This window comes from Macaca fascicularis, chromosome 4, assembly GCF_037993035.2.
Source record: "Macaca fascicularis isolate 582-1 chromosome 4, T2T-MFA8v1.1".
Classification (NCBI taxonomy): domain Eukaryota; kingdom Metazoa; phylum Chordata; class Mammalia; order Primates; family Cercopithecidae; genus Macaca; species Macaca fascicularis.
Genome location: NC_088378.1, coordinates 143,981,544 through 143,994,561, shown reverse-complemented (window position 1 = coordinate 143,994,561; position 13,018 = coordinate 143,981,544). Strand labels below are relative to the sequence as shown.

General features: G+C 35.7%; 1 protein-coding gene across 1 annotated transcript; it reads right to left on the bottom strand.

Moving 5' to 3' along the window:
• Nucleotides 1-10,037: 10,037 nt before the first annotated feature.
• LOC123573093 (olfactory receptor 2B6-like) lies at nt 10,038-10,976 on the bottom strand. Its single transcript, XM_065543088.1, has one exon. The coding sequence runs from the start codon at nt 10,974-10,976 to the stop codon at nt 10,038-10,040; it is 939 nt and encodes a 312-aa protein (XP_065399160.1).
• Nucleotides 10,977-13,018: the final 2,042 nt, after the last annotated feature.

Here is a 13,018-nt window from a genome sequence, read left to right as displayed (position 1 = left end):
CACATATAGCAATGAAACAGAATAGAAACTCAGAAATAAAGCCTAATACCTGTGGTGTGATCTTCAACAAGGCTGACAAAAACAAAAACAATGGGAAAAGGACTCTCTATTCAAGAAATGGTGCTGGGATACCTAATTAGCCCTAATCTGGACATTTACTTTTACCATATACAAAAATTGACTCAAGATAGATGAAAGATTTCAGTGTAAGACTTCAAACTATAAAAATTCTAGCAGAATTATAACAAACCAATAGCCAATATCATACTGAATGGGCAAGAATTGGAAGTATTCCCTTTGAAAACCAGCACAAGACAAGGATGCCCTCTCTCACCACTCCTATTCAACATAGTGTTGGAAGTTCTGGCCAGGGCAATCAGGCAAGAGAAAGAAATAAAGGGTATTCAATTAGAAAACAAGGAAGTCAAATTGTCCCTGTTTGCAGATGACATGACTGTATATTTAGACCACCCCATCATCTCAGCCCGAAATCTCCTTAAGCTGATAAGCAAATTCAGCAAAGTCTCAGGATACAAAGTCAATGTGCAAAAATCACAAGCATTCCTATACACCAATAACAGACAAACAGAGAGCCAAATAATGAGTGAACTCCCATTCACAATTGCTTCAAAGAGAATAAAATACCTAGGAATACAACTTACAAGGGATGCGAAGGACCTCTTCAAGGAGAACTACAAACCATTGCTCAACGAAATAAAAGAGGACACAAACAAATGGAAGAACATTCCATGCTTATGGATAGGAAGAATCAATATTGTGAAAATGGCCACACTGCCCAAGGTAATTTATAGATTCAATGCCATCCCCATCAAGCTACTGATGACTTTCTTCACAGAATTGGAAAAACTAAAGTTCACATCAACCAAAAAAGAATCCACATTGCCAAGACAATCCTAAGTCAAAAGAACAAAGCTGGAGACATCATGCTACCAGGCTTCAAACTGTACTACAAGGCTACAGTAACCAAAACAGCATGGTATTGATACCAAAACACAGATATAGACCAATGGAACAGAACAGAGGCCTCAGAAATAACACCACACATCTACAACCATCTGATCTTTGACAAACCTGCCAAAAACAAGCAATGGGGAAAGGATTCCATATTTAATAAATGGTGCTGGGAAAACTGGCTAGCCATAAGTAGAAAGCTGAAACTGGATCCCTTCCTTACACCTTATGCAAAAAATTAATTCCAGATGGATTAAAGACTTAAATGTTAGACCTAAAACCATAAAAAACCCTATTACCTAGGTAATACCATTCAAGACAAAGGCATGGGCAAGAACTTTATGACTAAAACACCAAAAGCAATGGCAACAAAAGCCAAAATTGACAAATGGGATCTAACTAAACTAAAGAGCTTCTGCACAGCAAAAGAAACTACCATCAGAGTGAACATGCAGCCTACAGAATGGGAGAAAATTTTTGCAATCTAGCCATCTGACAAAGGGGTAATATACAGAATCTACAAAGAACTTAAACAAATTTACAAGAAAAAAAACAAAGAACCCCATCAAAAAATATGCAAAGGATATAAATAGATACTTCTCAAAAGAAGACATTTCTGCAGCCAACAGACACATGAAAAAAATGCTCATCATCACTGGTCATCAGAGAAATGCAAACCAAAACCGCAATGATATACCGTCTCACACCAGTGAGAATGGTGATCATTAGAAAGTCAGGAAACAACAGATGCTGGAGAGGATGTGGAGAAACAGGAATGCTTTTACACTGTTGGTGGGAGTGTAAATTAGTTCAACCATTGTGGAGGACAGTGCAGCAATTCCTCAAGGATCTAGAACCAGAAATACCATTTGACTCAGCCATCCCATTCCTGGGTATATACCCAAAGGATTATAAATCATGCTACTTTAAGGACACATGCACACATATGTTTACTGCAGCACTATTCACAATAGCAAAGACTTGGAACCAACCCAAATGTCCGTCAATGATAGACTGGATTAAGAAAATGTGCCACATATACACCATGGAATATTATGCAGCCATAAAAAGGGTGAGTTCATGTCCTTTGCAGGGACATGGATGAAGCTGGAAACCATCATTCTCAGCAAACCATCACAAGGACGGAAAACCAAACACCGCATGTTCTCATTCATAGGTGAGAATTGAACAATGAGAACACTTGGACCCAGGGTGGAGAACATCATACACTGGAGCCTGTTGTGGTGTGGTGGGCTAGGGGAGGGATAGTATTAGGAGAAATACCTAATATAAATGACGAGTTGATGGATGCAGCAAACCACCATGGCACCTGTATACTTAGGTAAGAAACCTGCACGTTGTGCATATGTACCCTAGAACTTAAAGTTTATAAAAAAAATTCTAGCAGAAAACCTAGGAAATATCCTTTTCAACACTGGGCTTGGCAAAGAAATTTTGGCTAAGTCCCTAAAAGCAATTGCAACAAAACCAAAACATTGACAAGTGGGAAGTAATTAAACTGAAGCTCCTCTGCACAGCAAAAGAAACTGTCAACAGTAAACACACAACCCACAGAATGGGAGAAAATATTCAGAAACTATGCATTTGACAAAAGTGTAATATCCAGAATTTATAGGAACTTAAAGCAAACAACAAATAAGCCCATTTTTAAAATGGGGTTATGAACGGACACTTCTCAAAAGAAGACATACTAGTCACCCACACACATATAAACAATGCTTGACATCACTAATCATCATAGAAATGCAAGTAAAAGCCACAATGAAATACCATCTCATACTAGTTGGAATGGCTATTATAAAAAGTCAAAAAACAACAGCTGCTGGCAAGGCTGCAGAGAAAAGGAAATGCTTACACACTGTTGGTGGGAATATAAATTACTTTAGCCACTGTGGAAAGCAGTTTGGAGATTTCTCAAAGAACTCAAAAGAGAGCTACCATTTGATCCAGCAATTCCACTACGGGGTATATATTCAAAGGAAAATAGTTTATTACACCAAAAAGACACATGCAGTTGTACATTCATTGCTGCACTATTCATCATAAAAAAGATGTGGAATCAACCTAGGTGCCCATCAGTTGTGAATTAAAGAAAATGTGGTCTAAATACATTATGAAAACTGCAGCCATAAAAGAGAATGAAATCATGTCCTTAGAAGCAACATGGATGGAGCTGGAGGTCATACTCCTAAGTGGACTAATAAAACACCACACTTTCTCACTTATAAGTGAGAGCTAAACGTTGCACACACATTGACATAAACATGGCAACAATAGACACTGGGGACTATTAGAGGCAGGTGGAGGGAGGGAAGCATGGGTTGAAAACTACCTAAATTTAGGATATTAGAAATTGGGTACTATGCTCATTACCTGGGTGAAACATACCCATGTAACAAACCTGCACGTGTACCCTCTGTATCTAACATAAAAGTGAAATTCAAACAGTAAAGTTCTATTAGCCAATCATTACTACCAACACTTTAGAAAGTTTATAGTGCCAGAAATGTATGTTAACACTGCTCCCTCAACTCCTTCACACACAGATGCTCACACCCTATGTAAATGGAAACTCTTCAGAGGATGAGGGAGAATGCAACTGTCTGAGTGTCTTGGTATCAGCAACAGTACAGGTTAGTAATAAGCACTGAGGCAGGGAAAGTGATCTCATATCAGGTATAATTGAATGTGAATCATGGGGAAAATGGAGAGATGTATTGGAATCAAGTGGTACTTCAGTTTTCCCATTAGCCAAAATACGTCCCAGAACTTTCTAAATCAACCAGTGCAATGAACTATACTGAATTTTTCTTCATGACTTCATTAAGCTACTGAAAGATAAAGTCTCTACTCCAGCTTCCATGTTAATAGTAACAAAGTATAAGAGGCTTATTTAAAATGGTCCTATTGCCTAAAAAAGTTAATCTTATGGAAGTAGAGAGTACAACAGTGGTTACAGAGGAGTAGGATAGGGTAGGGGGAAAAGGGGAATGAGGAGAGTATGATCGATGGGTACAGAGTTACAGTTAGGATGAATAAGTTGTAGCATTTCATTGCATGATAGGTTGACTGTTGCTAACAATAATATATCGTATATTTCAAAATAGGTAGAAAAGAGGATTTTGAATGATCTCATCACAAAGAATTGGTAAATATTCAAGGAGATGAATATGCTAATTACCCTAATTTGGTCTCTCCACATTGTACATCTATATCAAAACATCCCATTGTGTCTCATAGGTGTGTACAATTATATGTGAACTAAAGGGAAAATGAAAATGAAACTAAATAAAGTAAAATAAAATGGTCCTGCAACATTTTAGCCAGAAAGAAAGGAAAACATGTTTTAGTCAGAAGGAGAGTGGAAAAGAGAAGGTAATATTTGATGTTTGATTTTCAGTTAATGCAAAACAAAAGGGGTAGGACAAAAGTCTATGCCATTTTCACCAATAGAATCATTTTGGAATAGGATCATAAAAAAATCAGGCTATAAATTACTGTTAATAATAGCTGACAATTGACTTCAGCTAAATCACGAGATCAAAAGCATTTTAGTATGTTCCATTTTCAGATAATTTTTTGTAGATATTAATTAAAACAGTGAATAATTTAGTAGCAGCTTCATGTTAAAGACATAGTTAAATTCATAGATATATGAAATTATTCAAAGGAGTTTCATAGACAATAGACCATGTGTCAGTCCTTTATTATAAATATTTTAAAAGGAATGCATCTCAAATTTTTTCTCCTTCAGCCATAAAAATCTTTATTTCAGGTGAGATGTTTGTTAAAGTACTTTGAATACTGACTGTCATTTAAAAATTTGAAGACATTTTTCAGATAGTTCAAATAGAAAAGGCTACCTGGCCATTTCTTGCCAGTTATGAATTTCAAAATACAGTCTTAATTATAACACGATATAATGTTCATACCAAATATTGTGCACTGTAAATTGAATATATTAATCAGAAAATGATTTATATTAACATATTCATTTGTTTATAAAGAGAAGCCACACAATAACTACTTACTAACAAAGCTGTTGATGTACACAGAATGACCAGTCAACATTGTTTATTAATTGCCTTACCATGTGACCTGTCAGATGTGCCGTTTTGTCTAAGAGTCACTAAGTGAACTCAGATTCAGTCATTAGTTGGTACTCTCTATAGTAAAAACAGTTTCTATGGAATCAAGAGAGAAATGGTTATAGGATTTGCTGCACTTAAAAATTTGCAATCTGAGATAATGAATCCCCTGAGAGTAGAAGGAGGTGATGTCCCCATGGTGCAGTTAACTCTACTCTTTGCTCAGTGGGAGGATATTGGAATAATAGCAAGGTAAGAAATTCCAGAACCAACATTTAAAGCAGTTTATTTGTCAAAACATTTGAATCCTCTCTATTGCCCACTGAGCCCTGCCTCCTCACTATCCTAATGCAGACAACATATCACATATATTAAAACAACCTTCAATTGAAAACTTATCAGCGTTCCTTGTATTTTACTTTGAAGAGCTTTTCTGGAAAAAGGGGATTACAGCCTCTAAGACTTAGAAGTGTCTGCAGAAACTACTGTTGTCCACTTTCCAATATTAATTATTGTTAAAATGTATATTTATATTATGCTAAATATTATATGCATAAACCTTTATCTCAATAAAACATCATGTTAAATGTTGGATCTCTTTAATGTGTCCAAAGAAGAAATGCTAAAAATTCATTTAGATTTATCCTTTACGAATAACTTTTTTGACAATTTGTTCTCTCTTTTTGCAATTCTTTCTTTCTTTTTCTTTTTCTTTTTTTTTTGTTTTTGAGACAGAGTCTCACTGTGTGGGCCAGGCTGGAGTGCAGTGGCACGATCTCTTCTCATTGCAAACTCCGCCTTCTGGGTTCAAGCAATTCTTGTGCTTCAGTCTCCCAAGTAGCTGGGCCCACAGGCACGGGCCGCCACTTCTGGCTAATTTTTGTATTTTTAGTAGAGATGGGGTTTCACCGTGTTGACCAGGGTGGTGTCAAACTCCTGGCCTCAAGTGATCTGCCCGCCTTGGCCTCCCAAAGTGTTGGGATTACAGGCGTGAGCCACCATTCCCACAAATAGATATCTATTTCTTCTTGTAGATAATTAATAACATCTTCCGTGGAATTTGACTTCAGTTTTTCTAGAGTCCTTTTAACTTCTGTTTCAAAAACTACTTTCCTTGATTTTAAAGTCTTTGAAAAAATCTACACCTTCTGCTCAGTCCTGCAGACTTAAAGCATCAGCACCACTGTCTTTGGCTCATCTCTTTCCCAGAGGACATACATTTAACAAAGTTTCCAAGTTAACCTCCTATGTTAATCTCTCACACTTTCCCCATCTTTTTCGTTTTTACTTCTCTTATCCTACTAGAGAGGCTCATTTTCTATTGCATAGATTGTTGAAGTACATTTAAGTAATTTCATGTGTTTTCCTACTGCAAATGATTTTTTTACTTTGCCAAATATAGTCACAAAATAAAGATCTTATATAATCTCAGAGTTTAAAATCCATCACATTCTCATCTTCTATAGAAACACACATTCTTTAATATCAGCCTTGTTTCTGGTTCCTGGTTCTAGTTCAACATATATCCTTCTTTCAGTCTTACATATTGCCCCATGTAATTTCAGATGGAAACACTGAGTTCTTCATGAGTTTGTTATAACGTGGAAAAAACATGAATTTTTGGTAATCAAAAACTTTCAAATTCCAGTTCTGACATAAACTATGCAAGCTCAAGAATTATTAAACCACATTTTTATTATCTATCAAGTGTGGCTAATACATACCTTAAAGGGTTATCGAAAGGCTAAATAAGACTGCAGATCCAATGTGTTTAACACTTTTAGTAACTTTTTATAACTTATGGCAGCTTTTCAATAGTTGTGACTTCTCCTTTTTATTTAACTTTTTGATTATGATATTTCCTCAACCAGTGATATATTACTGTTACTCCTATTAAATATTACAATTTTTATCTACCCTTTGAAAATATATTTAATTCTTCTTTGAGTATTTAGTCTTTTTCATCCCAAAGGCACATTCTTGAACATGCATGTTGGTGCTTATTGCGTTCTATATTATAATTAATTTTAAGGAAGGTTTTAGAGAGGTTAAAAACTGGAGGAGGCATTTCAGAATGCAAAAATAAGCTAGTATACAGGAGTGAGAAAATGCAGAAGAGTTTAAGAAGTAGAAGTATTAGAGTACATGCTGTGGTTGTATGGGAGGTGATGGTTTTAGGGGAGGTGCACAATGTAGTAGCTGAAAAATATGAGTGTTGAGAAGTAGATTTAAAGACCCTTTAATACAATGGATTTAATTTCCTTTTGTATGACAAAGTGAAACATAAGCAGCTATTTAGGTCAGCTCCGTCTTTATATAAAATAATTACGTCTCAGTATGTATCAAGAGTCTGAGGCCTCAAGATCAATGGTTACAAATGGATACATCTAGAAAGAAGTAAAAATATTTTTGTATGACACAAATCTTAATGAAAATAAAGATAGAACTAAAAGCCTTTAGTTCTATGTGGAAAAAATTCCTAAAGGCTTAAATGAATTCTCACTACTCACTTAAGTTTCATTTTGTGTTTATGTGTATTAGATAGTATACTTTTTGCTCAAGTAAATATTTGACCATTTAGTCCAAATATACCATTTCTATAATATGAAAATAAAGTAAAATGATTACTTTTTATAATAGGGAAGCAGTTATCCATGTTCATATCAAATGTCCTGATTTCAAAGAAAATATGACATGGATTTTCCTACTCCACTATTTCTAACATTCTCCATCCCACCATCATGCTCTGTGGCCTCTGGGACTCCTCCAAGGCATTGAAATTCTGAGTATCACAGTTTGAAAAGAAATTAGTTGTGCATTGGCCATAGAGGAATTTTTTGAATCATAATCCTGAATACATGTATTTTAATCATCTCCTTTAAAGCAAGATGCACTTCTTGCCTTGCGGTTATTATGCTATGCAAATCTGAGGACGTCTCTAATATGGAGAAAGCCACTGTTAAACCTTCTTGAGTACTACCTTAAATATTTTCCCAAATACATTTTTAGTGTCTTTAAAACTGGGGTCAACATGCTTTGTTTTCTTCCATTTGTTGTTTAGGAAAGGCCTGCTTGCTTGGGGAAATAAAAGCTTTAGATCACTTTCCTTGAAAGGCAATCTCAGAATTGCTGGTGGTTTACTCAAAAGGTAGAGCACACTTTCACTTTCCAGTATAATATGTGCATTTCCTTCTACAGTACTTTTCAAAAGTTGACTGAAGTATCCTTCATGCTGTAGCATACTAAAACAGTATATACTCCCCGGAAATATGAAGTCCAAATAAAACCTTTCTGTGGATTTTCCAGACCACCGTTCTCAGTATTCTTTATTCTGAGATTTTTGCATTTAATTCTTAGGAAATCCTGATTTTTCACTGTGTCTAGATTTCATTCATGCCTCTGAAATGAATATTTTTTACAGGTCTTGAAAGTAGTACATACATTAGCCAAGGACAGAGGATATTTGAGAAAGAGACGAACCGTGATGAGTTTCTACAGCAAAGCTTTTGACACAAATCTTTCTGGGTTTTGCCCTCAAAACTAGAAATTACTATATATTTTTGTATATAAGACTAAGTTAGACAAAGGATACTTAAATAAAAATTATCAAAGCTATCATTTAACATCACAGAATTAGGTCATGTCTTTGTGTGTGCATGTGTATAAAATTTGAAAATATTTTTCTGGCAATCAACCAGAAATACGCCAATTTTTAAAGTTACTTAAAATTTTTTTCCAAACTAAATATACAGAAGTTCAATGATCTGAGGATCTGTACCAGCACCAGATGATCTGTTATTTTGCAGTTGATTCTTGTTTGGAATAACATGAAGTTTTCCTGCCAATTATTGGCTTAAATCTTGATCATACCAGAAGATATGCCAGGAAAATCCAAATGAGCTTTTGTTTTTCTTACAAGTGTTTACTTCTTCACTGCACAACATCATGTTGAACTCTCAACATATTAATTCAACACCAAATAAATATAAAATCCATTAATTTGCTCTCATAAGTTATAACTAATTTCATGACAAAGTTTTAAGTTTTGGGGTGTGAGTCCTAGAACTAAGTTTTAGCGCTTTCAACTTTTAATGATACAGATTTTGAATACTATTTGCATTCAACATTTACATCAAAAAACAAACTTATATTGTTTGTTGAAGTAATCAAGTTGCTTTTTGTTCCAAAAATACAATTTATTTCTTTCTCATACTGATTTTTACACAGTTAGTTCCAAAAGGCATTCCTGGCTATTCCCAATTATGCACAGAAATACTTCCAGGTTGTGTTTCATTATTAATATCACTTCCTTGTTATCTCACTGATTCAGAAGACTCATTATTATAGTATGTAAAAGGAAACTATAGGAACCTTATTCATACTTTTTGTCCCACTAGACCACTTATTTCCATATTTAATAATAAATTCTTTAATTAAAAATACAAAATCACTGCATACTTATTTGTTAAACAAGAATTACAAAGCATTTTAAGAAGCAATAGCGTCTACATAAATTGGGGTTGATAAACTTATGAGACTCATGATTCTTCCAAAGTATAAAATGCTTCACACTGAATGACCAGTGCAGCCACACTGCGCATTTAGACTTGGGACAACTCATAGAGAGTGATGAACTGATAAGTGCTTGCCACGCTATTTTTTACAGGTAGCTTGAACTAATGAATTCATTTTACTAATATTTTTTACTACTTAACACAGCTACTATTTCAGTACGTACCAACTAGTATATAACTATTTTAATATATTTTCATAATAAAATGTGCATACTAGTCAAGTATAATGCTTGCCGAACATGTTTACAAAGAGTCTCGGAGACATAACATATTTTGCAAGAACATGTAAACTGATATTTGATTATGAGACAAGAATTTGTTACAGAAAACTATAGCAACCTACTCTAATTGTTCAATAACTTCATTTGATGTCTACCAACTATCACTTAAAGCTGGAAATGCTCCTCACCAGGTGGCATAATGCCCCCTTCACATCCTTATTCCGCAGGGTGTAGATAAAGGGGTTGAGTGTGGGAGTCACCACTCCATAGAGGAGGGCCATGAACTTGGGCTGATCCCTTGAGATGGAGGAGGGAGGCTGAAGGTACATGCTAATGCCTGGGCCATAAAATAAGAAAACTACAATGAGATGGGAGGAACATGTCCCAAAGGCCTTTTTCCTTCCCTCAGAAGAGTTGATCTTAAATACAGCATGTCCAATACTAGCATAGGAAGCAAGAATTAAGCATAGTGGAACAGCTAACATAAAAATGCATACCACAGAGAGTGTGAGCTCGTTAGAACCTTTTTCACCACAGGCATTCTTTATCAGAACAGGAATCTCACACACTAAGTGGTCCAGCTTATTGAGACCACACAGTGGCAACCGTAATGTAGCAGTGGCCTCTGAGACAGCATAGGTTATTCCAATTAGCCACACGGTGGAAACTAACAGGATACAAATGCGCTGATTCATGATGAGGGTGTAGTGAAGAGGTCTGCAGATGGCCACATAGCGATCGAAGGACATGAGAGCCAAGAGCAAACATTCTGTGCCCCCCATTATGTGAAAGAAATAAAGCTGAACTGCACACCCCGTATAGCTGATGGTCTTCTTAGAGCTTCCCAGGTTAACCAGCATCTGAGGGACAATGCTTGTGGTGTAACACATGTCCAAAAAGGAGAGGTTGGCGAGGAAGAAATACATGGGGCTGTGAAGACGAGAGTCTAACCTGGACACCAGAATGATTGTGACGTTTCCCATCATGGCTATGGGGTGAGTTATAAGAAGACTAGTGAACAGAGGAAGCTCTAGCCAAGGGCGGTCTGCAAAGCCTAACAGAATAAATTCTTCAGTACGGCTTTCATTAATTAGTGGCATTATCTTCAATTTGTTTCACCTGTAGTAGGGATGTGCCAAAGAAGGTAGAGTTATGGGCATTGACAAAACATGGTGATGCATTGATTGATTATCTACTTATAGATGACAGGGTGCAGTAACCTGGGGTCAGAATAACATAAAACATCTGGTATCAGGTGATCTTATTTTCCCACATGACACTACAAATTAAAGGCAGTTATCTTAATCCAGTAACCCAACCATTTTGAAACAGAATTTCTTCTTCTGTGTAAGAAGGCTGACAATAACCATCATACTTGAGTGAGGTGAGGATTAAATACAAAGTAGAAGTGACTATTTTGGAAACTTCAAAATAACAGTTTTCAATCTTTGAGTTGCATAAAAATCAGCTGAGGAGGTTGCTAGAATGAAATTTATTGTTTCCTGTCTTTAGGTGTCTGATAGACTAAATGTGGCCTGCGGCTGAGGAACAGGATGGCTTATTTTCAGAACCCTGCTGCAAGGAATTACTGAAACGTCAAGAAGAATAAACGTATTGTGGTAGCAATGGTAGGAGAAAAAGGAGGAGAAAACCTGGAGTCATAAGAATCATCTAGATAGCATTGTCCAGCTCCAACTAGTTTGTTGGATAATCATATCATCTCTATGGGAAGCAAGAAGACTTTGGATTTAAACAAATCTATCTGAGCGATTTGAATTTGAACAGGAAAATTAAATATTTTTATTGTTTATTTCCTCAAGTATAAATTGACGGAGTTAACCTGTAATGGCAAGGTTCTCCTATGATGATGAATTTGGTTTTGCATTTTTGGGGTTTTATTCATTACTATTTAGTTCAACCATTGGACATTTGATATTTTATGTTACATTTTAGCTTACATACTCATCTTGAAGAAGTATTTTTTATTCAGTGAGATTATCCTCTGTTTTAATGTAAGAGTTTGGACAGTTGTCATTACCCACTGATTATACATAACTACAAATATGTATTTTAGTTCTAAGTAACTGTTGTCAGGAGAAAAGTGGATGTCCCAGTTTAGGCTCAGAGACAGTCAAATCTGAAATTATTTTACATTTTCAAGACTTTTTTTTTTCAGCTAGAAAGCAGATTGATATACTAACATCAACTAGTTTAATGAAGCAGTATTTTGAGAAAGATTAATTTTTTGCTCATATGCTTTTCTTTTCGTGGTGATGTGTGTTTTATGAAAATCACAGTCTCCTGCAGGATGAGAAATATTCAGATGGAAAGTTAAGATAGCGTCTCAGTGACAACATTCTGAGTCACTCTGCTAGTCAGTTGTTTAATGGTAATAGATTACATTTATATGTTTATAAAGCACAGCTTCCACATTCACTGTTTCATTACATCTTCAAAGTCATCCTCTGAGGTGTCACACAGAGCTACTCAGGGCTAACATGTGAATGTTGCCCTTTGATTATATGCTACCTTAAGCCAGAAGTGTGTAATAACAATAATACTACTCTTTCCAACTAGTCCTTAATGAGCCATCCGTGTGAAACACTCCCATATACTTTTGATACCATTAAATAGTTTAGTATCCATGCCCAAATGCTATGACAAAGAAAATTTTAGTATCCATATTTTAAGATATTGTTAATCATTTATTTTCATACTCTGGTAATGACTAAGAACATTCTAAAGATTGAAAAGTAATCGTTGCTTTAAATGAGGTGATAAAATATTGAGACTATAAACTCAGAGTTTCAAGATTCCCGAGAAAGCATCTGCACCCTAGGGTTGTTTCCTGAATGAGTGTGACCCCCTTCACATTATTCGACCTTGATTTAATGAAAATGTTATATGAGTGTATCAAATTTAGAAATAAGTCTTGGCCTGAGTGCTTTTTCAGGTGAAAATTTGTGTTGGAAATGGAAGATGAAATAAAGGCATGGCGGGACTTGGTGGCTCACGCCTGCAATCCCAGCATTTTGGGAAGCTGAGGCGGGCAGATAGCCTGAGGTCAGGAGTTCGAGACCAGCCTGGCCAACATGGTGAAACCCGGTCTATAATAAAAATGCAAAAAAATTAGCCAGGCACG

Excerpts from the sequence above, each read along its gene's own strand:
- LOC123573093 (XM_065543088.1), bottom strand. The coding sequence starts at position 10,976 with ATGCCACTAATTAATGAAAGCCGTACTGAAGAATTTATTCTGTTAGGC.